Source organism: Cyprinodon tularosa, unplaced genomic scaffold (assembly GCF_016077235.1).
Source record: "Cyprinodon tularosa strain WSP-4 unplaced genomic scaffold, ASM1607723v1 ctg871, whole genome shotgun sequence".
Taxonomy (NCBI): domain Eukaryota; kingdom Metazoa; phylum Chordata; class Actinopteri; order Cyprinodontiformes; family Cyprinodontidae; genus Cyprinodon; species Cyprinodon tularosa.
This window is the reverse complement of record NW_024039642.1, coordinates 134,608-161,779: the sequence shown is the minus strand read 5'-3', so window position 1 is coordinate 161,779 and position 27,172 is coordinate 134,608. Positions and strand designations below refer to the sequence as shown.

The following is a 27,172-nucleotide window of genomic DNA, read 5'->3' as shown; positions in this document are numbered from 1 at the left end:
ATTCTTTTCCTGCTTTGTGTGTCAACAGTAACGGTTGCTAGGCGACAGAGCATACGGCAGTAAAAGCCGCTGAAGGGTAGACCTGTTTGAATTCACAGCTAAAACTCTTCCGGTCTCCTTATTTTGACGGACTTGGAAGGATCCAGACCTGTTAGACCGCGTCCTTGGAGGGTGCAGCCCATGAACCGGACCAGAGCCTATATCTCCCTATTTTATGACTTTAAGGTGACATCAAATGTAGTTTCTAGGAGATCGTCTGCCTCTCAGTGGGAGCTGGAGTTACTTGCAGACACTGAATAGTTAAAAGATCAAAACATTTGTAGAAAATTACAAAAAAAAAATGAACATGTTTGATGCCCACAGAGGAAAGGATTGAGTCATTGACCAACAGTGCCCCCATGTGGTCAGGAACTACAGCTAACAGTGCTTTGAGTTGTATTTACAGAGAATAAGCCCTCAGTAAAAAATGTGTAAACAAATGTCACATCAGGCCGATAGATCCTATAGTTTAGTCTGCAGACTAACATTAGTCTGCAGACTAACATTAGTCTGACTATCTCAGACTGACTGGAAGACATTGACTGAGTTAGACACTGACATTGGCTCTAACGTTAGAAAATAGAAAGTAGAGAAAATAGAAAGTAATTCACTGTGAATTATGTGGATGATGCTGTCGTTTTTTTAGTGTTTGTTGCATTTCTTATTTGAAAGTCATGAGTTGAAATATATTCCATGCTATTATGAGGGAAAAATACATACACATACATATATATATACATATATACATATATATATATATACATATATATATATATATATATATATATATATATATATATATATATATATATATATATATATATATATATGTGTGTGTGTGTGTGGTAATATGTGTGTGCTTGTGATGTATAGTTTTTTCAAATTATCAGATGTAATTACCATAACAATGTAAATAAATACATATATATTACATGTACATCATCAATTTAGCACTTCTGGCTCATCTGTATTTTTTCTGCTCCATTGACACATTAATTTTATTGTGATGGACTTGTATAATATGTTAAATTACATGATTTATAGACTTAATTGACTTCATAATGACTATGCAATGTGATGGGCCGATTTTTATTCTAAGTTAAAGTTAATCTACTGATGCTATTAAACAGCCAATGTGTTTCATAGCATCACTCTGGATGGTGCAGCTCTTCTTTCCAGGAATCTGGTCAAATTTATTAGTCCTCCAAAACCCTGACCACCCAGGGTGCAGACCAGGAAGCAGAGCTGTAGTTTAACAGACATCTCTGCAGCTTCTCTACTGTTACCCACTCTTTACTCCATCCAGACAGTGTCTTGCCCACGACCAAAATCTAATAAATTAGCAAAGATTCCCAAAGGAGGAAATCATGATAATCTAATTCAAATTAAAATAACTCCAATTGGGGAAAAAGTTAAAACAGTTAAATGTGGTCTGTTTAACATAAGATCTCTTTCCTCTAAAAGTCTGCTAGTTAATGACTTGATTTGTGATAATCACATTGACTTATGTTGCCTTACAGAAACCTGGCTGCAGCAAGAGGATTATGTGAGCATAAATGAGGCAACTCCTTCAAGCTATTTAAATTTTCACATCCCCAGAAGTTCTGGGCGAGGAGGAGGAGTAGCAACAATCTTCCAGTCTGACTTACTGATTACTCCCAAAACAGTTAATACCTACAACTCTTTGATCATTTAACCCTTAATTTCCCTGATCCAAATTTCAAGGCAAGAAAACCTCTTCTTTTTGTAACTTTGTATCGTCCACCAGGTCCTTACTCTGAATTTTTAGATGAGTTTTCAGAGTTCCTTTCTGATTTGGTATTAAATACTGACAGGGTCATCATAGTGGGAGATTTTAACATCCATGCTGACATTGAAGGCGATAGCTTAAGAGCAGCCTTTAATGCTATCTTAGACACTATTGGCTTTGTTCAAAATGTTAATAGTCCCACACATTCTCATCTTCATACTTTGGATCTTGTGCTGACATACGGCATAGAATGTGAAGAAATAACAGTATTTCCTCACAACCCTGTCCTCTCTGACCACTTTCTAATAACCTTCAGGATTACTTTAACAGAGTTCTCCTCCCCCAAAAGAAGGTTCAATTTTATTAGATCATTATCAGATAGTGCAGTTATACATTTTAAAGAATCTGTTTCTCTCTTCTCTGTGTCGCTGAGCAGTGCTGCAGAGTGCAAAAGCTTAGCTTATTCCCCTTCACAGGTTGATGATTTTGTTGATGGGGTTGCTAGTTCTCTGCGTATTGCCTTAGACAACGCAGCTCCTTTGAAAATGAAAACCATTACAAATAGAAAGCTTGCTCCTTGGTTTAATGCAGAGCTGCGCACTTTGAAGCAAAAGGCTAGGAAACTGGAGAGAAAATATCGTTCCACAGGCCTGCGGGAGTCCTTCCTAGTCTGGAAAAATGGTTTAATGCTGTATAAGAGGACCCTTTGTAAAGCAAGAGCAGCATACTTCTCCTCATTAATAGAGGAGAATAAGAATAATCCTAGATTTATTTTTAATCCCGTTGCCAAACTCACCCAGAGCCATAGCTCTGTTGAACCGTCCATTCTACCTGAGGTAGTCATGGAATCTGAACCGGGTTTAGACTGCTTTGATCCAGTTGAACTTTCTGAGTTAGCAAAACTATTGTCTTCATCTAAGCCTTCAACTTGGATGTTAGATCCAGTTCCAACCAGGTTATTTAAGGAGGTATTCCCTTTGATCTCCTCCTCCATTTTAGATGTGATTAATCTATCTCTGTAACAGGAACATGTACCTAAGGCTTTTAAGGTTGCTGGAATTAAACCTCTGCTTGAGAAACCGTCTCTTGACCCAGACGATTTGGTCAATTATAGACCTATATCTAATCTTCTTTTCTTGTCTAAAACAGAATATGTTGGCCGAAGGCTTCACTTCAAGCCGTACTTCCAAGGGGCAATCAGCTATTCAGTGAATAAATAGAGATCAGTGATGCCAACTCTCAGCCTGCATCAATGTTTTAGGAGCAGAAGAAGAAAGAAGACTTACTGTGGGCTTTCTGCTCGCGCTGTCGGACAGGCTGCTGCTGCTGGGTTCCCATAGGGAGGAGCTGATAACTCTGCTGCTGCTGCTGAAGGCCTCCTGGGTGGAACTCCGAGGCAGGTTGGAGCAGCCCGGTCTGGAGCCTGCGTCGTACGACCCCGCCTCCTCCTTAGTACGACTGCGGTAGCTCTGCAGGGCACTGGTGGAGGAGGACGGGGTGGAGGAGGAAGCATTGCTGAGGCTCAGAGAGGACAAGTCTCTGCTCAGGTCACTCTGGGAAACAGATTTTCTTCTGTTCAGTGAGATGCTGGAGGCTGCCGGTGAAGAAGCGAGGTAGCTGGACGGGGCTAAGGACGAAGTATAGCTGTAGCCTGAGTAGGCCGACCCCCCGCTCAGCCCTGCAGCTCCATAGCTCCTGGCGGGGGTTCGGCTGAGGCTCTCGCTCCGTCTGTAGCTGCTGCTGCTCCCGAGGATGTCGGTACGTGGGATGGTTCGGCCCCGGTCTCTGTCAGGCTCTGAGGAGGCACTGTAGTTACGGTCGCGGAAGGTGGAGCTGCTCAGGTAGCTGGATGTGTATCCTGAGGAGGATGAGGAGGTCGGAGACTTGTAGGAGGACAGTCGGTCCCGCTCGCCGTAGGAGCTAAGGCCCGGGGTCACGGAGGAGCCGTAGGAGCTGTAGTGGCTGGTGTAGGAGGAGCCTGCATAGCGTTTGGGGGTGGAGGAGATGCGGGACATGCTGCTGCTTTCCAGGCCACAGGGGGGGGAGTGCCTCTGGAAGACTGCATTGACTGGAGACAGCAAAGAGACACAAACATCGTTCATCAGTTCAACAGAGCAGCAGGCATGCAGGCGTAGTCCTGCAAGAGCCCTACGGTTACCTTCAGAGGTCATCCAATCAGAGAGACGAGTCCAGCTGTGGCCTTTAGGCAATTTGTTGATAAGTTTTCAGACTTTTTAACTGATTTAGTGTTAAATACCGAAAAGGCCGTTACAGCGTGGGCCTTTAGCATTCCTAATCATTAGAGCCTAAATGTAGGTTTTAAAGGAAAAGTTCAGTCAGCAAAGAATATTTAATGGATCATTATTTATACCTAAAACTAATACGTTTGCGGTGATTTAATGAATTTAGCGTTTATCAGTAAAAAAATACAAACAATTTTCATCGCGATCTTCGAGTCTGGGAGCGGCCATTTTTGCCCAAATATAGTAGCCCCTCCCTCCTGCCATCTTCCAGCAGTGACGTCACGGTGCGGTAAGCCTAGCGCCATTCTCCCCGCTTTACAAGCTAAATCAATGGGAACTACTAGACACATCTGCAATCAACAACAATTATTGAAGATTTCCAGAGGACTTCACCATTGAAATTCACCAGAGCTATAGTGAAACTGACAATGCCCACATGCATGGCAGCTGGATGCTGGAATACATCGGGTAAAAGTGAAAAAAAGAGTTATTCCACCTTTCTGATTCCTGAATGCCGAAGACACAGACGTCCATCCCCGTGAACACTGGGACGGAACTCAACGGGAAATGATTCTGATTTCTGAAATCAACCGTTGGGTATATTAGCTGCGACATATGACTCAAGATGCTATGACTGAAAAATTTTGATTGACAGATGACCGTTGATATATGATTGGACGAATTTAGATGTTCAGGCTGACGAATAACTAACCTGCATAAGATAACGGGAAAAAATGATTTTAATAAAAATTTTCTAAATTTTAGGACAATATGGTCTGATAAAGAGTACAGTTATATATATACATGTTTAGGCCAGAATGATTTGACATTTAAATATGATTTCCCTACGGTCAGTTCAGGTGTTTTATAAAATATGTGAGTCAGGAAATTGTCTATATACCAACCCGAATGATTGTTGCTCCCTACTTCAAAAAACACTTTAGATTTTAAAATGGAAAAAAAAAGTTTATATTTTTTTTAATTTAAAAATTCAATGCATAACCTGGGTGCATAAACACCTTATTTTATTTCAGTGTTAAATTCTGTTTAACCTTTTAAAGCCCGATCCAAGAATAAAACAAAACAGAAAATTACTTTTTTTTGGTTTGAATTCCTTATTTGGCCTTTTAATAAAATATGTAAAAAAAAAAACAGAAATACATTTTTGATATTAATAATTTATTACTATGCGATAAGTCAAGATTATTTTTTGTGTAGTCTTCTGCCCTCTGTTATCAGGTATATCTGATTGTGTACAATAGGATTTTGAGCAAAGTTTTTACCATTAAATTGTGCAAAAGGTGTCAGACGCAAAACATTTCAGAAACCGTATGTATCAAATACGAAAAGTTTGGCATTATAGGGTTAGAGTAATGGATTATAATTAAAAATTTCTCCAGACTTTTACTGGTTGTAGATTTTCTTTATTTGGCTGATCTTTAATTGGTTACCCCTGCGCTAAGCTTAAAGCAGAGATAAGGAGAAGCTGCAGGTTTTCCTCTCCATCTCCAAGCGATCCTTACAGGTGGAGCCTGTGAGGCGGTGGGGGGGTCATCGCTGGCAGCACAGTGTGTCCCTGTGGCAGCAGAGGCTCAGAGAGGCTCCAGTTCACATGTGCAGCAGCAACTAAATAAATAAAAGCATCTGATGCTGCTGATCCAGCTGGGCTCCTATTTCTTTATCCTTGCTCTCTGCACCCTGATCTCTTCTTCTCTCTTTTACCGCCTCCTTTCCTCTCTGCTCTCCCTTCCTCGCCTCGTAACATTGGCCTTCCTTTCCATCTCTCTTTTTCCACTTGTTCTGGTCGCTCTCGGCCTATTTTTTCTGTGACCAAAGGTTTCATCAATAATTGAGCCTATGGAGCAGAGCCAGCTGATGCACATATGTAGAGTTTTCATCTGTAGTCCAGCAGAGTTATTATGGTCTGACGCAGAAAAGAAAAAAAACATACATGGACTCAGAGTTTGGCATTACCCGACTGTTACCTGAGAGGACAAAGTTGACGTCCAGCTTAACATGAAAACCCGTTATTGCAATGGAAGCCGAACAGCACGGTTCCTAAATTAGGGCTGTGTAACAGAGAACCTGACAGCTACGAAGAACAACACAACTTATCAGCCTGCAACCCCAAAAATAACGGTGACAGAGACGGATGACCACCCGCTGGAGAGGTGGGGGTGGGGGGGTTAACTGGCTACAGGGAGTGGCGGCATGCAGAGAATTTATTTTGTTGCTCTGTACTTGTGACAGTGGAATGACAATAAAGTTGAATTGTATTCTATTCTATCATATCAACTGGCTACAGTATGAGGGACATGAAGGGAAAGATCTAAAAAGATAAAATAATTAATAATGATGTGGGAAAAAAAGCACCTTCTCAGAGAACAGCCATATTTTAGGTATTTTGTAAAAATAAAAACAAAATAGCTAGGGACCAACCAAAGAATAGCCAGGGACCAGCCTAGGACCAACCAAGGACCAGCTGAGAACCAACCAAGAACCAGCCAAGAACCAGCCCAGGAGTAGCTAGGGACCAACCAAGGAATAGCCAGGGACCAGCCTAGGACCAACCAAGGACCAGCTGAGAACCAACCAAGAACCAGCCAAGAACCAGCCCAGGAATAGCTAGGGACCAACCAAGGAATAGCCAGGGACCAGCCAAGGATCAGCCTGGGACCAACCAAGGGCCAGCCAAGTAATAGCCAGGGACCAACCAAGGACCAGCCAAGGACCAGCCAGGGACCAACCAAGGATCAGCCTGGGACCAAGCAAGGACCAGCAAAGGTCCAGCCAGGAACCAGCTAGGGGCCAGCCAGGGACCAGCCAAGGACCAGCAAAGGACCAGCCAGGAACCAGCAAAGGACCAGCCAGGAACAAGCAAAGGACCAGCCAGGAACCAGCAAAGGACCAGCGAGGGACCAGCCAAGGAATAGCCAGGAACCAGCCAAGGACCAGGCAGGGACCAGCCAGGGACCAGCCAAGGACCAGCCAAGGACCAGCCAGGAACCAGCAAAGGACCAGCCAGGAACCAGCAAAGGACCAGCCAGGAACAAGCAAAGGACCAGCGAGGGACCAGCCAAGGAATAGCCAGGAACCAGCCAAGGATCAGCCAAGGAATAGCCAGGGACCAGCCAGGGATCAGCCAGAGACCAGCCAGGGACCAACCAAGGATCAGCCTGGGACCAAGCAAGGACCAGCAAAGGTCCAGCCAGGAACCAGCTAGGGGCCAGCCAGGGACCAGCCAAGGACCAGCAAAGGACCAGCCAGGAACCAGCAAAGGACCAGCCAGGAACAAGCAAAGGACCAGCCAGGAACCAGCAAAGGACCAGCGAGGGACCAGCCAAGGAATAGCCAGGAACCAGCCAAGGACCAGGCAGGGACCAGCCAGGGACCAGCCAAGGACCAGCCAGGGACCAACCAAGGTTCAGCCTGGGACCAAGCAAGGACCAGCAAAGGTCCAGCCAGGAACCAGCTAGGGGCCAGCCAGGGACCAGCTGAGAACCAACCAAGAACCAGCCAAGAACCAGCCCAGGAATAGCTAGGGACCAACCAAGGAATAGCCAGGGACCAGCCAAGGATCAGCCTGGGACCAACCAAGGGCCAGCCAAGTAATAGCCAGGGACCAACCAAGGACCAGCCAGGGACCAACCAAGGATCAGCCTGGGACCAAGCAAGGACCAGCAAAGGTCCAGCCAGGAACCAGCTAGGGGCCAGCCAGGGACCAGCCAAGGACCAGCCAAGGACCAGCAAAGGACCAGCCAGGAACCAGCAAAGGACCAGCCAGGAACAAGCAAAGGACCAGCCAGGAACCAGCAAAGGACCAGCGAGGGACCAGCCAAGGAATAGCCAGGAACCAGCCAAGGACCAGGCAGGGACCAGCCAGGGACCAGCCAAGGACCAGCCAAGGACCAGCCAGGAACCAGCAAAGGACCAGCCAGGAACCAGCAAAGGACCAGCCAGGAACAAGCAAAGGACCAGCCAGGAACCAGCAAAGGACCAGCGAGGGACCAGCCAAGGAATAGCCAGGAACCAGCCAAGGATCAGCCAAGGAATAGCCAGGGACCAGCCAGGGATCAGCCAGAGACCAGCCAGGGACCAGCCAAGGACCAGCCAGGGACCAGCCAAGGATCAGCCAAGGAATAGCCAGGGACCAACCAGAGACCAGCCAGGGACCAGCCAAGGACCAGCCAGGGACCAGCCAAGGAATAGCCAGGGACCAGCCAGGGATCAGCCAGAGACCAGCCAGGGACCAGCCAAGGACCAGCCAGGGACCAGCCAAGGATCAGCCAAGGAATAGCCAGGGACCAGCCAGAGACCAGCCAGGCACCAGCCAAGGAATAGCCAGGGACCAACCAAGGAATAGCCAGGGACCAGCCAAGGACCAGCAGAGCAATAGCCAGGGACCAGCCAGGTACCAGCCAAGGAATAGCCAGGGACCAACCAAGGATCAGCCTGGGACCAACCAAGGGCCAGCCAAGTAATAGCCAGGGACCAACCAAGGACCAGCCAGGGACCAACCAAGGATCAGCCTGGGACCAAGCAAGGACCAGCAAAGGTCCAGCCAGGAACCAGCTAGGGACCAGCCAGGGACCAGCCAAGGACCAGCCAAGGACCAGCCAGGAACCAGCAAAGGACCAGCCAGGAACCAGCAAAGGACCAGCCAGGGACCAGCAAAGGACCAGCGAGGGACCAGCCAAGGAATAGCCAGGAACCAGCCAAGGACCAGGCAAGGACCAGCCAGGAACCAGCAAAAGACCAGCCAGGGACCAGCCAGGGACCAGCCAAGGACCAGCCAAAGACCAGCCAAGGACCAGCCAGGGACCAGCCAAGGACCAGCCAAGGACCAGCCAGGAACCAGCAAAAGACCAGCCAAGGACCAGCCAGAGACCAGCCAAGGACCAGCCAAGGACCAGCCAGGGACCAGCCAAGGACCAGCCAGGGACCAGCCATGGACCAACCAAGGATCAGCCAAGGACCAGCCAGGAACCAGCAAAAGACCAGCCAAGGACCAGCCAGAGACCAGCCAAGGACCAGCCAAGGACCAGCCAGGGACCAGCCAAGGACCAGCCAGGGACCAGCCAGGGACCAACCAAGGATCAGCCAAGGAATAGCCAGGGACCAGCCAAGGACCAGCCAGGGACCAACCAAGGATCAGCCAAGGAATAGCTAGGGACCAGCCAAGGACCAGCCAGAGACCAGCCAGGGACCAGCCAAGGACCAGCCAAGGACCAGCCAAGGACCAGCCAAGGACCAGCCAGGGACCAGCCAGGGACCAGCCAAGGACCAGCCAAGGACCAGCCAAGGACCAGCCAGGGACCAGCCAAGGACCAGCCAAGGACCAGCCAAGGACCAGCCAGGAACCAGCAAAAGACCAGCCAAGGACCAGCCAAGGACCAGCTAGGGACCAGCCAAGGACCAGCCAGGGACCAGCCAGCGACCAACCAAGGATTAGCCAAGGAATAGCCAGGGACCAGCAAAGGACCAGCCAGGGACCAACCAAGGATCAGCCAAGGAATAGCTAGGGACCAGCCAAGGACCAGCCAGAGACCAGCCAGGGACCAGCCAAGGACCAGCCAAGGACCAGCCAAGGACCAGCCAGGAACCAGCAAAAGACCAGCCAAGGACCAGCCAGAGACCAGCCAAGGACCAGCCAGGGACCAGCCAGGGACCAACCAAGGATTAGCCAAGGAATAGCCAGGGACCAGCCAAGGACCAGCCAGGGACCAACCAAGGATCAGCCAAGGAATAGCTAGGGACCAGCCAAGGACCAGCCAGAGACCAGCCAGGGACCAGCCAAGGACCAGCCGAGGACCAGCCAAGGACCAGCCAGGGAACAGCCAGGGACCAGCAAAAGACCAGCCAAGGACCAGCCAGGGACCATCAAGGAAAGTGGGGAAAATCTGAATGGCTACTACTGTAAACTCGCCACAGGTGAGTGAAACATAATGAAAACCAATGAAAACTACGCAATCATAGCAAAATTATCCAGGAAGAGAAAAAAAAAATCTGAATATCTGAATACAGGAAAAGGAGTTTATGAAATGAACTCACACAGCTGGATTCTCTTTACAATTAGGTGACCTCTGAGGAGGCGATTTAGTTTAATAAATCTTATTTTGGGGTATCAGTGTAAAGTAAGAGTTAAAAAAAAGTCAAGCCAGTTCTTTCTTTCCGTGAAGCTTTTTTTGAAAGTATTATTCTTCCTCTACTTTGGGTTAGTCTGTCTGCTTAATCCCAGTGAACTGGGAGATGGACACACTTGATGCACCTTATAGTTTATAGGTTTTACAGTTGAAAGGACATGTCACCATGGAAACAACAGCTTACACATTCCGGCTGAGTTGTGCTAACCAACTCTCGCCCTGACTGGGTTTGTTTTTCTGTGCAAGAAAGATGTAATCCGTGGTTTTAAAATCCTACCGAACTCCAGAGCGTTCGCTGCATTCCTGCCCTTCCAAAAAAGTAAAAAAATAATCCACTGGACTTTGGATGTATTCTTTTTGAAAATTAATTATTTTCATGAAAAAGTTAAAGCTATGAACTTCTAGGTTAATAAAACTTCAACAGATAAGAAAAATTAACTGATTAAATGTGGTTTTATTCTTATAAAATGTTTATATATTTTTAAGAAACTTTTTTTCTGATGTTTTTTTTTCTATCAGTGTTCTGTGTTTATTTGGAGCTTAATGTCTCAGCATGACGTCACTATGGTTTATGCTATTGCTAAACAAACGTTAGTATGAGTCAAACTAAGGTCTAACTATCCTTAGACCTAAAAGTTCATAGTTTGATACCAGAACTCAGATGATGTAACCTGACTCCGCCAGATGGATTAGCTTCGCATATCCATCTGGAAACCTTCTGTTGAAGTAATTTTGGGAAGGGGCGAAAATACTGGTTAGCTGATTGGCCTATGTTGGTGATAGACGGGCCAAATAAACCAATCAGATCAACGAAGCATATGACGTACTAACAGAGCGACGACGAAAACACAACCACAAGCGAGGCTACTCTTGCCAAAACTAGGCAGGAGAAGAGCAAAAACATCTTTTCCTCTGGGAAAAGCCTCCAGAGCAGTGTTTTGCTCTTCTTTCAGTGAAGAAATACTCTGTAATTCCGATAAAACTTGCTCGATAGCCACGCTAACGCTAGTTTCATCGGCTGAAGCCGCCATGTTCTTTAGACTGAACTGTCGCGCTTCTCGTTGCGTCACACCTCAACCCGCCTCAAAGCCAACGCTGATTGGACGTTCGTTTGGTGAACGGCTCCAAATTTTCTTTAACGGAGAGTCTCCAGACTGATTAGCGAGTGAAACCTTGAAAGCTCGCGAGATCAGGATGGTCTCACCAGGCTACAGATGTGTAGCCTGACGTAGTCTGACTCAATTCTAGTCAGAATATGAGTCTGATGCTGCTCCATAGAGCTGTGATTATGGGGCGTGTTTTAACGAACCAGGAAAAAAAATGCCTCTGCACTCAATTGGATAGACCTACAACCAATAAGAGCAACGGAGTGCGTGACGTATGTTAAGCGAGGCATAGTTGTTGTCAACAAAAATCAAAGCGTGCAGTTTCACACCTAGAATAAGAAGATGAGACTTGATCGCGTTTCTCTGTTCCTCTTTTAAAATTAATTTGCTGTCGATATCTTCTAGAACAGACCTAATAGCAGAATCTACTCACCCAAACTCTCCGGCGGCAGCCATTATTGTTGTCACCGAAGTGCGCTTTGGTCACGTGGTTGATTGCGTTACTCTTGATCATCTGTCCATCATCGTATAAAGCCCGCCCTGACAATTTGATTGGATCGCCTGACAGTGGGCGATAATACTCGCGCTACTATGGAGCAGAGCCAGACCGAACTTCCCCGAACTCAAACCTTGTGGGCGGGACTAAGTTCTGACTGGCACCCAGGCTAACAGATGTGAGTATGTTGGTGAAGATTCTCAGTCATCCAGGTCATAGTCGTTCCAAAAAAGTTAAAAAAATCAATCCACTGGACTTTGTTTCCAAGTTTGAAGACGTTTCTCTTCCCATCCAGGAAGCTTTTTCAATTCAGAATTTGTTAGCCTGCAATGCCCCATACCTGTCTATGTCTCTGAAAGGGGGGGTCGTTAGAGGGAAGGGAAGTGATAGCGGAAGGGAATCAACTCTATTGCTGCATTGGAGGTTTTTGAAAGCTGAAATCTGAGCCCCCCCCCCCTCTGTTTAAGGTTGGTTTTTCTTTCTTAACATAGATGGCTTCCTTCACGCTCCTCTCAAACCACCCGTCTTCTTTGTCCAAAATGTGAACATTCTGGTCCTCCAAAGAATGTCCTTTGTCCACAAGGTGTAGATGTAGCGCAGTCTTGTCCAGAGGAGGGCGCTCTTCTGTGTTTAGCCATATTGTTTTTTGTTTTGTTTTTTGGGATTGACTATTACCTGGATGACTGAGAATCTTCACCAGCATTCCTGCCCTTTCTTTAGACAAAAAATAAAAACACCCCTCTGAGGAACAATTGGCCAAATAATGTTTTATTCACCTCATGGATTTGCATTGTGAATTGGTCTGAAAACATTCCAATTTCTCTAAATTAGTGAAAAGCTAATTCGATCATATCCCAAATTCTTCCAGATAAACTTTGGTTTTAAAAATAAAATCCATCTTAAACTGTAAAATGGTTTTCAAACGTGTTTCCCTTCCTCTTTGTACATAGTAGTTTAGTTTAGTTGAGTTTCACTAGTCTTAGTTGAGAGTGTTAAACTGAAATACGTTTGACTTGGAGTTAAATGATTTTTGTTAATAAACTCTTATATTTTGAACAGAAGTTGTGGTGAATTTATTCCATGTATGTGCAGAAATAAATAGAAATATTCAAATCACTCTTTCATCTATTGTTCTAACACACAGCTAGTAGGACGTGTGTCATAAACAGTATATAACAGCTGAAATAATATCTGATTAAATAACATATTTTACCCCCCCCTACAGGGGAGGGCAATAAACATCTTAAAGTATCAGAAATATAAACTCCCAGCTGGCTGGGAATAGAATAGAATATAAAATCTCAACATTAACGTGACTTCCTTCCCGGATGGACATTGAACATAAAATCATAACATGTTTTCTATATGTGGTCAGAATGTCCATTCTACACTAAAGCAGGTAAAACTTAAAAAAAAGCATATTTCTATTTGTTTTAAACAGTAAATAAATGATGGAATCACACTTTTTCAAAAAAGAACACCTTCGTACAGTGGGACAAAAAAAAATATTTTTTATCTGTGTGTTCATTTTAACCCTTTATACGCATCAGGGATCACATCACAATAACTGTGAAAGCCATCCTTTGACCTCTAACCTCTGACCCCACTTTGGGCCCTTATTGAAGTTAACCTAAACAGGCTACAGTGGATCTCTGATGTTAGTTTGCTTTGCCAACGTTGGACGCTGTTCAAATAAAATCAGTGACCTTTCTAACCTCCACTGTGTGTTAATGGGTGAAGCGCGCGTTACCTGCTGTTTAGGTGGCAGTGTGCGTCAGTCGCCGCCGACTCCGTGGCTTTGGGGGCAGCTCATCCTACGGTCGCCACCCAACGCTTCCACCCTGTGAAAACAAACACGCCACACCGATCAGCACCGAGGATCCCGCTTTAAGCAACGCCACGAGACGAGAGAGGAAGATCAGAGGCATCATCGTCATCATCAGGCTGGGCTGTATGAGCGTCTCAGTTGGTTTTAGGAAACATCCAACCTTCCTGACCAAGCTGGACTTTTTAAAGCTGGACTCTTAAATCAACGTCCTGCTGGAAAATCCAGGCGTGACAGAAGGTCTGTTGATGAGCAGATTCTACTTTACATATTTCTACTAGAGGAGCAAAAACCTTTTCACAGCAGAAATAAAAGTTTTGTCTCATCACTCCATAAAATAAATGTTAAAGCCCTGATTTGATTGATTTAAAAACAGATTTAAAAATGGAAAAATATTTTTTTAAATTAAAAATATTTGAAACTGAAAAATATTTAAAACCAAATTTTTAGATTCCCATTCTGGCTGGTCCCTCGGTGTGCGGGGTGTGTGTTTGTGTGAGTGTGGGTGTGGGGGGGGGGTTAGATGACTTGATGTGATGACGGAGATTTTGGTGCAGACTTAGTTAGACTGGCTCAGGTTCTGCTGCTATAGGCTTAGACTGCTGGAGGACATAGGGACCCCTTTTTCATCATTCTGCTTCATTCTATCTCTATTCTCCCACTCTGCAGAATCTGTTAGTTCAATCTCTAACGTTCTGCTCTCTCTGCTTTTTCTCATAGTAGCTTCATCTGGTCTGTTCCTGTTTGGCTGTGACTCCATCCTGGAGAGAAATATCAGCTGTGCTGCTGCCATCAACACCTTTGTTTCTAGATGTTGGAGCTTGGCCTGTTTTCCAGTGTAGTCCTGTTTCTCTGACTGTGACTAACTGGATGTGCTCTCTTCATCCTCTGACATGGGAGCTGGCTCGGAGCTCGTCTGCCTGGCTGTGTGTTTCCTGGACGGGGCCGCCTGTGGAGCTGGTTGACAGTTGCCTTTTGTATCTATGCTTCTTTTTCTATGTCTGCTTCTGTCTCCTTGAACCCCAGTGGGCCTCAGCAGATGGCCGCTCACACTGAGCCTGGTTCTGCTGGAGGTTTCTTCCTGTTCAAAGGGAGTTTTTCCTCTCCACTGTCGCTACAAGCCTGCTTAGTGTGAGGGATTGCTGAAGAGTCAATAAGTTTCCTTCGATAGAAAACTTTGAATCAATCTGACTGGATGATCTGGTGAACTGGAAAGTGACTTGACATGATGTGAATTGGAGGAACCGCAGGAAGACGGCTAACGTGTCAGAAAAGCTCCTCATGTGACAAATATAGATTTAGAGGAACTATTAGCTGCCAGGCCCATAAATAGAGAAGCAATGAAGCAGGCAGCTTAACTTTCCAGGAGATAAATTCAGCTTTAAACGAACGAACGATTATTAGAACGATAATCCAACAATCAGGTCCATTAAAAGCTTTTTTTCCTGCCCAGATGAAGAGGATGTTAGAAAAAAAATGCAGCAGCAGCCAACGACCATCATAGCTGAAGGAAACGGTTTTCATTTTCTTCTACTGATCAGCAAAAACCTAGAAGTGTCTAAAAGTTGGATCCTGAGCCTGGAGCCGGACTGATGGTTACAGAGCCGCATAAACAGACCAAACCACCAGCAGTCCGGAACCCGGCGGGTTCACCTGCAGGGAGGTAAAGGCAGGAAAAACGCTGAGGTTACAATGGCTTTGAAAAGGCTCACCCTTGTTGTTCTGAGCGGTTGGGTCTGCGGAGAGAAAGCAGTAGGGGCGCTGCTCAGGACACTGTGGACCCAGAGGAAAGACGGTGTGAGCGCAGCTGTGCAGAATGCCACGGATCGGGTTACAGAGCCGGTAAATATAGCAGACGGCCGTGACCTCCACAGGTCTCTGGGCGCTCCCCTGGCATTCTGCTTCGCTCTTAAAGGACAACCAGCGCCGAGCGCTCTGGGAGCCCGACTGAACGGCTGCTGACTGAACGCAGGAAAAAATATTCCACCAGTCAGAACCGAGCCTGAGAGGAAACCGAGACGCATCGACGCTCCACGCCACACGTCCATCTGAAATATAGAATAAACTTTACGGAAAAGTATAAGTGGACTCCAGATAAAAATATATATAATTATATTAATGTATTGAAAACTATTAGTCTTTAATTTAACAAATTTATATTTAAAATGTTTATAGTTTAAATTTGTAAATTTTTGTTAATCTTAATTACTGTAATAAATGAATGATTCCATCCTGTTCAATAAATGATCAGTGTTTTTAATTCAGAGTAATTTCCATGTGAATGTGCTTTACTGGAGGCATCCATGTTTGTCAAAGAACACTACTGCCACCTACTGGTTAGTGACGTCACGGTGCGGTATCGGCTGTTGATCAAGTCCCAGTGCTGTATCTGCTGTTTGTCACACCGCGCTATTATCCAAGTCATCTTGAAAACATTCTTCTTCCAAATGTTGGCTACATATTACGGGTTTTTTCTCTGGCCAGAAGTTCGATGGCAAATCCTCCCTCTTCAAGTTGGCGATCCAACGACCAACCCGTCCGTGGAGGATCAGGAATCAGAAAGGTGGAATAACTCTTTTTTTTCACTTTTCCCCGATGTATTCCAGCATCCAGCTGCCATGCACGTGGGCATTGTCAGTTTCACTATAGCTCTGGTGAATTTCAATGGTGAAGTCCTCTGGAAATCTTCAATAATTGTTGTTGATTGCAGATGTGTCTAGTAGTTCCCATTGATTTAGCTTGGAAAGCGGGGAGAATGGCGCTAGGCTTACCGCACCGTGACGTCACTGCTGGAAGATGGCAGGAGGGAGGGGCTACTAGATTTGGGCAACAATGGCCACTCCCAGACTCAGTGATCGCCACGAAAATTATTAGTTTTTATTTTTTTACTAATTAATGCTAAATTCATTAAAACACCGCAAAGGTAGCAAAATTCCTCGCTGACCGGACTTTTCCTTTAAGGTTGTGTACCGTTACTCTTGGTAACCATTTAATTTTAATTATCAAATTAGCAGATGATAAAATTATTATTTGATTAATCTGTTTTAATTAATAATTCAATTAATAATTATTATTAGTTAATAATTTATTTCAGCCCTAACACTCACTCATGCATACAAGCATATACATTTCTGTAGACTTTTGAGCAAAAAGTCAGATATTAATTTTCATTAATAGAATGATTTATGGACTAAAATGATGGTTCCCTTCATGATTGTTTCCCAACCTTAGAGTCCATCAATGGTTCCTGATCCTGTTGAGCTGCTGCCAAGACCAAACTGTCGACACTGCAGCACATTTCTCTCCATCATCCCTGACAGTCTGGAGATTTCAATTGACCCTGCAGAGATTCAGATGAAGCAGCCCAGAGCATAACAGAGCCTCCTCCATGTCCCACAGCAGGAAAATTTGTCTTTTCCACATCTGTGAACATAGAGCTAACATAGAGTTTCTTGGCTTAAAGTCGTAGGGAAGCGGCTGTTCCAACCATTGCATTTCCGAATTCTCCCGAGTGGTGCCCGACTTTACACGAGTGAATAAAGTGAATGTGATTGGTCAATTATCAAGGGGGCGGGATTTTTGTGGTGGAAGGTTCGCAAACATGTTTGGTTGTGGCCGGTTTGTTGGTCGCATCTTGCTAACCAGTTAGCATCTTAGTGCTAGCAGGTTCCCAATGGGAAATTCCATTGGGACCAAGTAGCACTAAATTGGTGACTTAGAAACGACGCTGTCAAGGAACGCTATGGACAGCGGAAACATGCAAGAGGAGGAGAGTTTAGTGTCGGAGGTCGTGGATGAGTCTCCTCCGTCATCCCTCTTTTATTTAGAGGAGGAAAGCGGGGACGAAGATGTTGTGGAAGAGGACGCCAGGGCGGCAGAAGCTTGGTTTGGTCAAGATGCTATGACCGAAAACATTTGATTGACAGATGACCGTTGATATATGATTGGCCGAATTTAGGAGTTCAGGCTGACGTAGAACTAACTGGCCTGCAGAAGATAATTGAAAAAACACAAATTTTAAGACTGGATTTATTTTTTAAATAGCAATTTTCTACATTTAGTGACATTATGGTCTGATAAAGATTACATTTTTATACATATTTAAGCCAGAATGATTTGACATTTAAATATGATTTCCCTACGACTTTAAGTATATGTTCTCCATCCATCTTTCCCACTTAATCCATCAGGGTGTCTATCTCCGGCAGTCTATGGGAGAACAGTGAGGTCACACCCTGGACAGGTCTCCAGTCCATCACAGGGCAACACAGAGACAAAAAGGACAAACAACCATTCACACACACAATAAAACCTAGGAACAATTTAGAAAAACCAAGTAACGCATCAGTCATGTCTTTGGACTGTGGGGGGAAACCGGAGTACCCAGAGAGAACCCACGCATGCTCAGGGAGAACATGGAAACTCCATGCAGAAAGACCCCGGGCCGGGAATCAAACCCAGAAACTTCTTGCTGCACGGCAGCAGAGCAGCTCTAAATATTCTCCATTTTCAGTTGTTCAAAGGTCAGGGAGGCACTACTGCTCTGACAGCATCTCTGGGTATCAGAAAATAGTTAAAAGCTCAGAAAGGTCCTTTAACATTTAGATCAATTCAGTTTGTTTCTCTAGCACCAGTTTACAGCACATGAAATGTAAACAGACTTTAACAGAGACGATTCTAGTTCAATCATCCAGTCAGATTGATTCAAAGCTTCTATGTTGGAGAACCAGCTGGACTTTGCAGGGTTGATCCTCCTGGATAAATCCTGAGTCTAACAGTGGATATTTGCCTGCATTGTGTGGTTGACTCTACAGCAATCCTTCAAACACAGCAGCAACAGCAGAGATTTATACATAAAATTTAAGTTTGACATCTTCATTAGGCATTTTTAATGAAAATAGGGTAAAAATGAGAGTAAACATTTATTTTGTGGTTAATCTTTTACATTGGGCGCCCATAGCGACAGAGAGAGAGAGAGCCCCCCCGCTGTGAGAGGCTGCAAACACAAATTATTATTAATGTTAACTAACAAGGATCTATGTTGTGTTTTAACCGTGTAACCAGGCTAGATCAGTCTCACTGGAAACACAGCCAGAGGGAACCGGACTGAGCTGTAAGGGTGAGACATAACCAAAGTGTGCTAAAACAGTCAGACAGAACTGAACTAAACTGTAACAGTCAGACGAAACCGAACTGTGTTGTAACAGATAGACCCGAACTGGGCTGAAACAGCCAGACAGACCCGAACTGGGCTGAAACAGATAGACCCGAACTGGGCTGAAACAGTCAGATAGAACCATACTGAGCTGTTACAGCCAGATAGAACCGAACTGGGCTGTAACAGATAGAACCAAACTGGGCTGTAACAGTCAGATAGAACCAAACTGGGCTGTAACAGTCAGATAGAACCATACTGGGCTGTAACAGCCAGATAGAACCAAACTGGGCTGTAACAGCCAGATAGAACCATACTGAGCTGTTACAGCCAGATAGAACCGAACTGGGCTGTAACAGATAGAACCATACTGAGCTGTAACAGTCATATAGAACCAAACTGGGCTGTAACAGCCAGATAGAACCATACTGGGCTGTAAAAGTCAGATAGAACCAAACTGGGCTGTAACAGCCAGATAGAACCGAACTGGGCTGTAACAGCCAGATAGAACCATACTGAGCTGTTACAGCCAGATAGAACCGAACTTGGCTGTAACAGATAGAACCGTACTGAGCTGTAACAGTCAGATAGAACCAAACTGGGCTGTAACAGTCAGATAGAACCATACTGGGCTGTAACAGTCAGATAGAACCAAACTGGGCTGTAACAGCTAGATAGAACCATACTGAGCTGTTACAGCCAGATAGAACCGAACTGGGCTGTAACAGATAGAACCATACTGAGCTGTAACAGTCAGATAGAACCAAACTGGGCTGTAACAGCCAGATAGAACCGAACTGGGCTGTAACAGCCAGATAGAACCATACTGAGCTGTTACAGCCAGATAGAACCGAACTGGGCTGTAACAGATAGAACCGTACTGAGCTGTAACAGTCAGATAGAACCAAACTGGGCTGTAACAGTCAGATAGAAACAAACTGAGCTGTTACAGCCAGATAGAACTGAACTGGGCTGTAACAGATAGAACCATACTGAGCTGTAACAGTCAGATAGAACCAAACTGGGCTGTAACAGCCAGATAGAACCATACTGGGCTGTAACAGTCAGATAGAACCAAACTGGGCTGTAACAGCCAGATAGAACCGAACTGGGCTGTAACAGCCAGATAGAACCGAACTGGGCTGTAACAGATAGAACCGAACTGGGCTGTAACAGCCAGATAGAACCATACTGAGCTGTTACAGCAAGATAGACCCGAACTGGGCTGTAACAGATAGAACCGAACTGGGCTGTAACAGCCAGATAGAACTGAACTGAGCTGTAACAGTCAGACAGAACCGAACAGCTGTAACAGTCAGATAGAACCGAACTGGGCTGAAACAGTCAGATAGAACCGAACTGAGCTGTAACAGTCAGACAGAACCGAACAGCTGTAACAGTCAGATAGAACCGAACTGGGCTGAAACAGTCAGATAGAACCGAACTGAGCTGTAACAGCCAGACATAAACGAACTGGGCTGTAACAGATAGAACCGAACTGGGCTGTAACAGACAGAACCGAACTGGGCTGAAACAGTCAGATAGAACCGAACTGGGCTGTAACAGTCAGATAGAACCGAATTGGGCTGTAACAGATAGAACTGAACTGGGCTGTAACAGTCAGATAGAACCGAACTGGGCTGTAACAGTCAGATAGAACCGAACTGAGCTGTAACAGTTAGAACCGAACTGGGCTGTAACAGTCAGATAGAACCGAACTGAGCTGTAACAGTTAGAACCGAACTGGGCTGTAACAGTCAGATAGAACCGAACTGAGCTGTAACAGTCAACTAGAACCGAACTGGGCTGTAACAGTCAGATAGAACCGAACTGAGCTGTAACAGTCAGATAGAACCGAACTGGGCTGTAACAGTCAGATAGAACCGAACTGAGCTGTAACAGTCAGATAGAACCGAACTGGGCTTTAACAGATAGAACCGAACTGAGCTGTAACAGTCAGATAGAACCGAACTGGGCTTTAACAGATAGAACCGAACTGAGCTGTAACAGTCAGATAGAACCGAACTGGGTTGTAACAGTCAGATAGAACCGAACTGGGCTTTAACACATAGAACCGAACTGAGCTGTAACAGTCAGATAGAACCGAACTGGGCTTTAACAGATAGAACCGAACTGAGCTGTAACAGTCAGATAGAACCGAACTGGGCTTTAACAGATAGAACCGAACTGAGCTGTAACAGTCAGATAGAACCGAACTGGGCTTTAACAGATAGAACCGAACTGAGCTGTAACAGTCAGATAGAACCGAACTGGGCTTTAACAGATAGAACCGAACTGAGCTGTAACAGTCAGATAGAACCGAACTGGGCTTTAACAGATAGAACCGAACTGAGCTGTAACAGTCAGATAGAACCGAACTGGGCTTTCACAGATAGAACCGAACTGAGCTGTAACAGTCAGATAGAACCGAACTGGGCTTTAACAGATAGAACCGAACTGAGCTGTAACAGTCAGATAGAACCGAACTGGGCTTTCACAGATAGAACCGAACTGGGCTTTAACAGATAGAACCGAACTGAGCTGTAACAGTCAGATAGAACCGAACTGGGCTTTAACAGATAGAACCGAACTGAGCTGTAACAGTCAGATAGAACCGAACTGGGCTTTCACAGATAGAACCGAACTGAGCTGTAACAGTTAGAACCGAACTGGGCTGTAACAGTCAGATAGAACCGAACTGGGCTGTAACACTTAGAACCGAACTGGGCTGTAACAGTCAGAAAGAACCGAACTGGGCTGTAACAGATAGAACCGAACTGGGCTGTAACAGTTAGAACCGAACTGGGCTGTAACAGTCAGATAGAACCGAACTGGGCTGTAACAGATAGAACCGAACTGGGCTGAAACAGATAGAACCGAACTGGGCTGTAACAGATAAAACCGAACTGGGCTGTAACAGATAGAACCGAACTGGGCTGTAACAGATAAAACCAAACTGGGCTGTAACAGATAAAACCGAACTGGGCTGAAACAGATAGAACCGAACTGGGCTGTAACAGATAAAACCGAACTGGGCTGAAACAGATAGAACCGAACTGGGCTGTAACAGATAAAACCAAACTGGGCTGTAACAGATAGAACCGAACTGGGCTGTAACAGACAGAACCGAACTGGGCTGAAACAGTCAGATAGAACCGAACTGGGCTGCAACAGCCAGATAGAACCGAACTGGGCTGAAACAGTCAGATAGAACCGAACTGGGCTGCAACAGCCAGATAGAACCCAACTGGGCTGAAACAGTCAGATAGAACCGAACTGGGCTGTAACAGTCAGATAGAACCGAACTGGGCTAAAACAGTCAGATAGAACCGAACTGGGCTGAAACAGTCAGATAGAACCGAACAGCTGTAACAGCCAGACAGAACCGAACTTGGCTGTAACAGCCAGACAGAACCGAACTGGGTTGTAACAGTTAGATAAAACCGAACTGGGCTGTAACAGCCAGACAGAACCGAACTGGGTTGTAACAGTCAGATAGAACCATACTGGGCTGTAACAGGAACCGAACTGGGCTGTAACAGCCAGACAAAACCGAACTGGGTTGTAACAGTTAGATAGAACCGAACTGGGCTGTAACAGATAGAACCGAACTGGGCTGAAACAGATAGAACCGAACTGGGCTTTAACAGTTAGAACCGAACTGGGCTGTAACAGCCAGATAGAACCGAACTGGGCTGTAACAGTCAGACAGAACCGAACAGCTGTAACAGCCAGATAGAACTGAACTGGGCTGTAACAGTCAGACAGAACCGAACAGCTGTAACAGCCAGATAGAACCGAACTGGGCTGTAACAGTCAGATAGAACCGAACTGGGCTGTAACAGTCAGATAGAACCGAACAGCTGTAACAGCCAGACAGAACCGAACTGGGCTGTGACAGCCAGACAGAACCGAACTGGGTTGTAACAGTTAGATAGAACCGAACTGGGCTGTAACAGCCAGATAGAACCATACTGGGCTGTAACAGATAGAACCGAACTGGGCTGTAACAGCCAGACAAAACCGAACTGGGTTGTAACAGTTAGATAGAACCGAACTGGGCTGTAACAGATAGAACCGAACTGGGCTGAAACAGATAGAACCGAACTGGGCTGAAACAGATAGAACCGAACTGGGCTGAAACAGATAGAACCGAACTGGGCTTTAACAGATAGAACCGAACTGGGCTTTAACAGTTAGAACCGAACTGGGCTGTAACAGCCAGATAGAACCGAACTGGGCTGTAACAGTCAGACAGAACCGAACAGCTGTAACAGCCAGATAGAACCGAACTGGGCTGTAACAGATAGAATCGAACTGGGCTGTAACAGTCAGATAGAACCGAACTGGGCTGTAACAGTCAGATAGACCCGAACTGGGCTGTAACAGTCAGACAGAACCGAACTGGGTTGAAACAGTCAGATAGAACCGAACTGGGCTGGAACAGTCAGATAGAACCGAACTGGGCTGTAACAGCCAGATAGCACCAAACTGGGCTGTAACAGCCAGATAGCACCAAACTGGGCTGTAATAGTCAGACAGAACCGAACTGGGTTGAAACAGTCAGATAGAACCGAACTGAGCTGTAACAGATAGAACCGAACTGGGCTGTAACAGATAGAACCGAACTGGGCTGTAACAGATAGAACCGAACTGGGCTGTAACAGATAGAACCGAACTGGGCTGTAACAGATAGAACCGAACTGGGCTGTAACTAGAACCGAACTGGGCTGTAAAAGTCAGATAGAACCGAACTGGGCTGTAACAGCCAGATAGAACTGAACTGAGCTGTAACAGTCAGATAGAACCGAACTGGGCTGTAACAGTCAGACAGAACTGAACTGGGTTGAAACAGTCAGATAGAACTGAACTGGGCTGGAACAGTCAGATAGAACCGAACTGGGCTGTAACAGCCAGATAGCACCAAACTGGGCTGTAACAGTCAGACAGAAGCGAACTGGGTTGAAACAGTCAGATAGAACCGAACTGAGCTGTAACAGATAGAACCGAACTGGGCTGTAACTAGAACCGAACTGGGCTGTAACAGACAGACCCGAACTGGGCTGTAACAGTCAGATGGAACCGAACTGGGCTGTAACAGATAGAACCGAACTGAGCTGTAACAGCCAGATAGAACCGAACTGGGCTTTAACAGATAGAACCGAACTGGGCGGTAAAAGTTAGAACCGAACTGGGCTGTAACAGCCAGATAGAACCGAACTGGGCTGTAACAGCCAGATAGAACCGAACTGGGCTGTAACAGCCAGATAGAACCGAACTGGGCTGTAAGTGCCAGATAGAACCGAACTGGGCTGTAACAGTCAGATAGAACCGAACTGGGCTGTAACAGCCAGATAGAACCGAACTGGGCTTTAACAGATAGAACCGAACTGGGCGGTAACAGTTAGAACCGAACTGGGCTGTAACAGCCAGATAGAACCGAACTGGGCTGTAACAGTCAGATAGAACCGAACTGGGCTGTAACAGCCAGATAGAACCGAACTGGGCTTTAACAGATAGAACCGAACTGGGCGGGTAACAGTTAGAACCGAACTGGGCTGTAACAGTTAGAACCGAACTGGGCTGTAACAGCCAGATAGAACCGAACTGGGCTGTAACAGTCAGATAGAACCGAACTGGGCTGTAACAGTCAGATAGAACCGAACTGGGCTGTAACAGTCAGATAGAACCGAACTGAGCTCTAACAGTCAGATAGAACCGAACTGGGCTGTAACAGATAGAACCGAACTGGGCTGTAACAGATAGAACCGAACTGGGCTGTAACAGCCAGATAGAACCGAACTGGGCTGTAACAGTCAGATAGAACCGAACTGGGCTGTAACAGTCAGATAGAACCGAACTGGGCTGTAACAGCCAGATAGAACCGAACTGGGCTTTAACAGATAGAACCGAACTGGGCGGTAACAGTTAGAACCGAACTGGGCTGTAACAGCCAGATAGAACCGAACTGGGCTGTAACAGTCAGATAGAACCGAACTGGGCTGTAACAGTCAGATAGAACCGAACTGAGCTGTAACAGTCAGATAGAACCGAACTGGGCTGTAACAGTCAGACAGAAGCTAACTGGGTTTAAACAGTCAGATAGAACCGAACTGAGCTCTAACAGTCAGATAGAACCGAACTGAGCTCTAACAGTCAGATAGAACCGAACTGGGCTGTAACAGTCAGATAGAACCGAACTGAGCTCTAACAGTCAGATAGAACCGAACTGGGCGGTAACAGTTAGAACCGAACTGGGCTGTAACAGTCAAATAGAACCGAACTGGGCTGTAACAGTCAGATAAAACCGAACTGAGCTCTAACAGTCAGATAGAACCGAACTGAGCTCTAACAGTCAGATAGAACCGAACTGGGCTGTAACAGTCAGATAGAACCGAACTGAGCTCTAACAGTCAGATAGAACCGAACTGGGCGGTAACAGTTAGAACCGAACTGGGCTGTAACAGTCAAATAGAACCGAACTGGGCTGTAACAGTCAGATAAAACCGAACTGAGCTCTAACAGTCAGATAGAACCGAACTGGGCTGTAACAGTCAGACAGAAGCGAACTGGGTTTAAACAGTCAGATAGAACCGAACTGAGCTCTAACAGTCAGATAGAACCGAACTGAGCTCTAACAGTCAGATAGAACCGAACTGGGCTGTAACAGTCAGATAGAACCGAACTGAGCTCTAACAGTCAGATAGAACCGAACTGGGCGGTAACAGTTAGAACCGAACTGGGCTGTAACAGTCAAATAGAACCGAACTGGGCTGTAACAGTCAGATAAAACCGAACTGAGCTCTAACAGTCAGATAGAACCGAACTGGGCTGTAACAGTCAGTTAGAACCGAACTGGGCTCTAACAGTGAGATAGAACCGAACTGAGCTCTAACAGTCAGATAGAACCGAACTGGGCTGTAACAGTCAGATAGAACCGAACTGGGCAGTAACAGTTAGAACCGAACTGGGCTGTAACAGTCAAATAGAACCGAACTGGGCTGTAACAGTCAGATAGAACCGAACTGAGCTCTAACAGTCAGATAGAACCAAACTGGGCTGTAACAGCCAGATAGAACCAAACTGGGCTGTAACAGCCAGATAGAACCATACTGAGCTGTTACAGCCAGATAGAACCGAACTGGGCTGTAACAGATAGAACCGAACTGGGCTGTAACAGATAGAACCATACTGAGCTGTAACAGCCAGATAGAACCGAACTGGGCTGAAACAGTCAGATAGAACCGAACTGGGCTGCAACAGCCAGATAAAACCGAACTGGGCTGAAACAGTCAGATAGAACCGAACTGGGCTGTAACAGTCAGATAGAACCGAACTGGGCTAAAACAGTCGGAAAGAACCGAACTGGGCTGAAACAGTCAGATAGAACCGAACTGGGCTTTAACAGATAGAACCGAACTGGGCGGTAACAGTTAGAACCGAACTGGGCTGTAACAGCCAGATAGAACCGAACTGGGCTGTAACAGTCAGATAGAACCGAACTGGGCTGTAACAGCCAGATAGAACCGAACTGGGCTTTAACAGATAGAACCGAACTGGGCGGTAACAGTTAGAACCGAACTGGGCTGTAACAGTTAGAACCGAACTGGGCTGTAACAGCCAGATAGAACCGAACTGGGCTGTAACAGTCAGATAGAACCGAACTGGGCTGTAACAGTCAGATAGAACCGAACTGAGCTCTAACAGTCAGATAGAACCGAACTGGGCTGTAACAGTCAGATAGAACCGAACTGGGCTGTAACAGATAGAACCGAACTGGGCTGTAACAGCCAGATAGAACCGAACTGGGCTGTAACAGTCAGATAGAACCGAACTGGGCTGTAACAGTCAGATAGAACCGAACTGGGCTGTAACAGTCAGATAGAACCGAACTGGGCTGTAACAGCCAGATAGAACCGAACTGGGCTTTAACAGATAGAACCGAACTGGGCGGTAACAGTTAGAACCGAACTGGGCTGTAACAGTCAGATAGAACCGAACTGGGCTGTAACAGTCAGATAGAACCGAACTAGGCTGTAACAGTCAGATAGAACCGAACTGAGCTGTAACAGTCAGATAGAACCGAACTGGGCTGTAACAGTCAGACAGAAGCTAACTGGGTTTAAACAGTCAGATAGAACCGAACTGAGCTCTAACAGTCAGATAGAACCGAACTGAGCTCTAACAGTCAGATAGAACCGAACTGGGCTGTAACAGTCAGATAGAACCGAACTGAGCTCTAACAGTCAGATAGAACCGAACTGGGCGGTAACAGTTAGAACCGAACTGGGCTGTAACAGTCAAATAGAACCGAACTGGGCTGTAACAGTCAGATAAAACTGAACTGAGCTCTAACAGTCAGATAGAACCGAACTGGGCTGTAACAGTCAGACAGAAGCGAACTGGGTTTAAACA

The 27,172-nt window shown here is 45.8% G+C and overlaps 1 protein-coding gene across 3 annotated transcripts in view; it reads right to left on the bottom strand.

Moving 5' to 3' along the window:
- The window catches only part of usp2a (ubiquitin specific peptidase 2a), a 75,351-nt gene that overhangs the window by 41,836 nt on the left and 6,343 nt on the right, over positions 1 to 27,172 (bottom strand). Inside the window, exons 1-3 of one of the 3 annotated variants that reach the window (XM_038273428.1) lie at positions 15,315 to 15,545; positions 13,528 to 13,618; positions 3,076 to 3,857 (exon numbers count right to left, since the gene is read on the bottom strand). In XM_038273428.1, coding sequence (XP_038129356.1) covers positions 3,076 to 3,804 — 729 coding nt within the window. In that variant the 5' untranslated portion in view covers positions 3,805 to 3,857; positions 13,528 to 13,618; positions 15,315 to 15,545. Of the gene's footprint in view, positions 1 to 3,075; positions 3,858 to 13,527; positions 13,619 to 15,314; positions 15,546 to 27,172 lie in introns of those variants that run through there. The other 2 variants (XM_038273430.1, XM_038273429.1) reach the window with 2 other exon arrangements.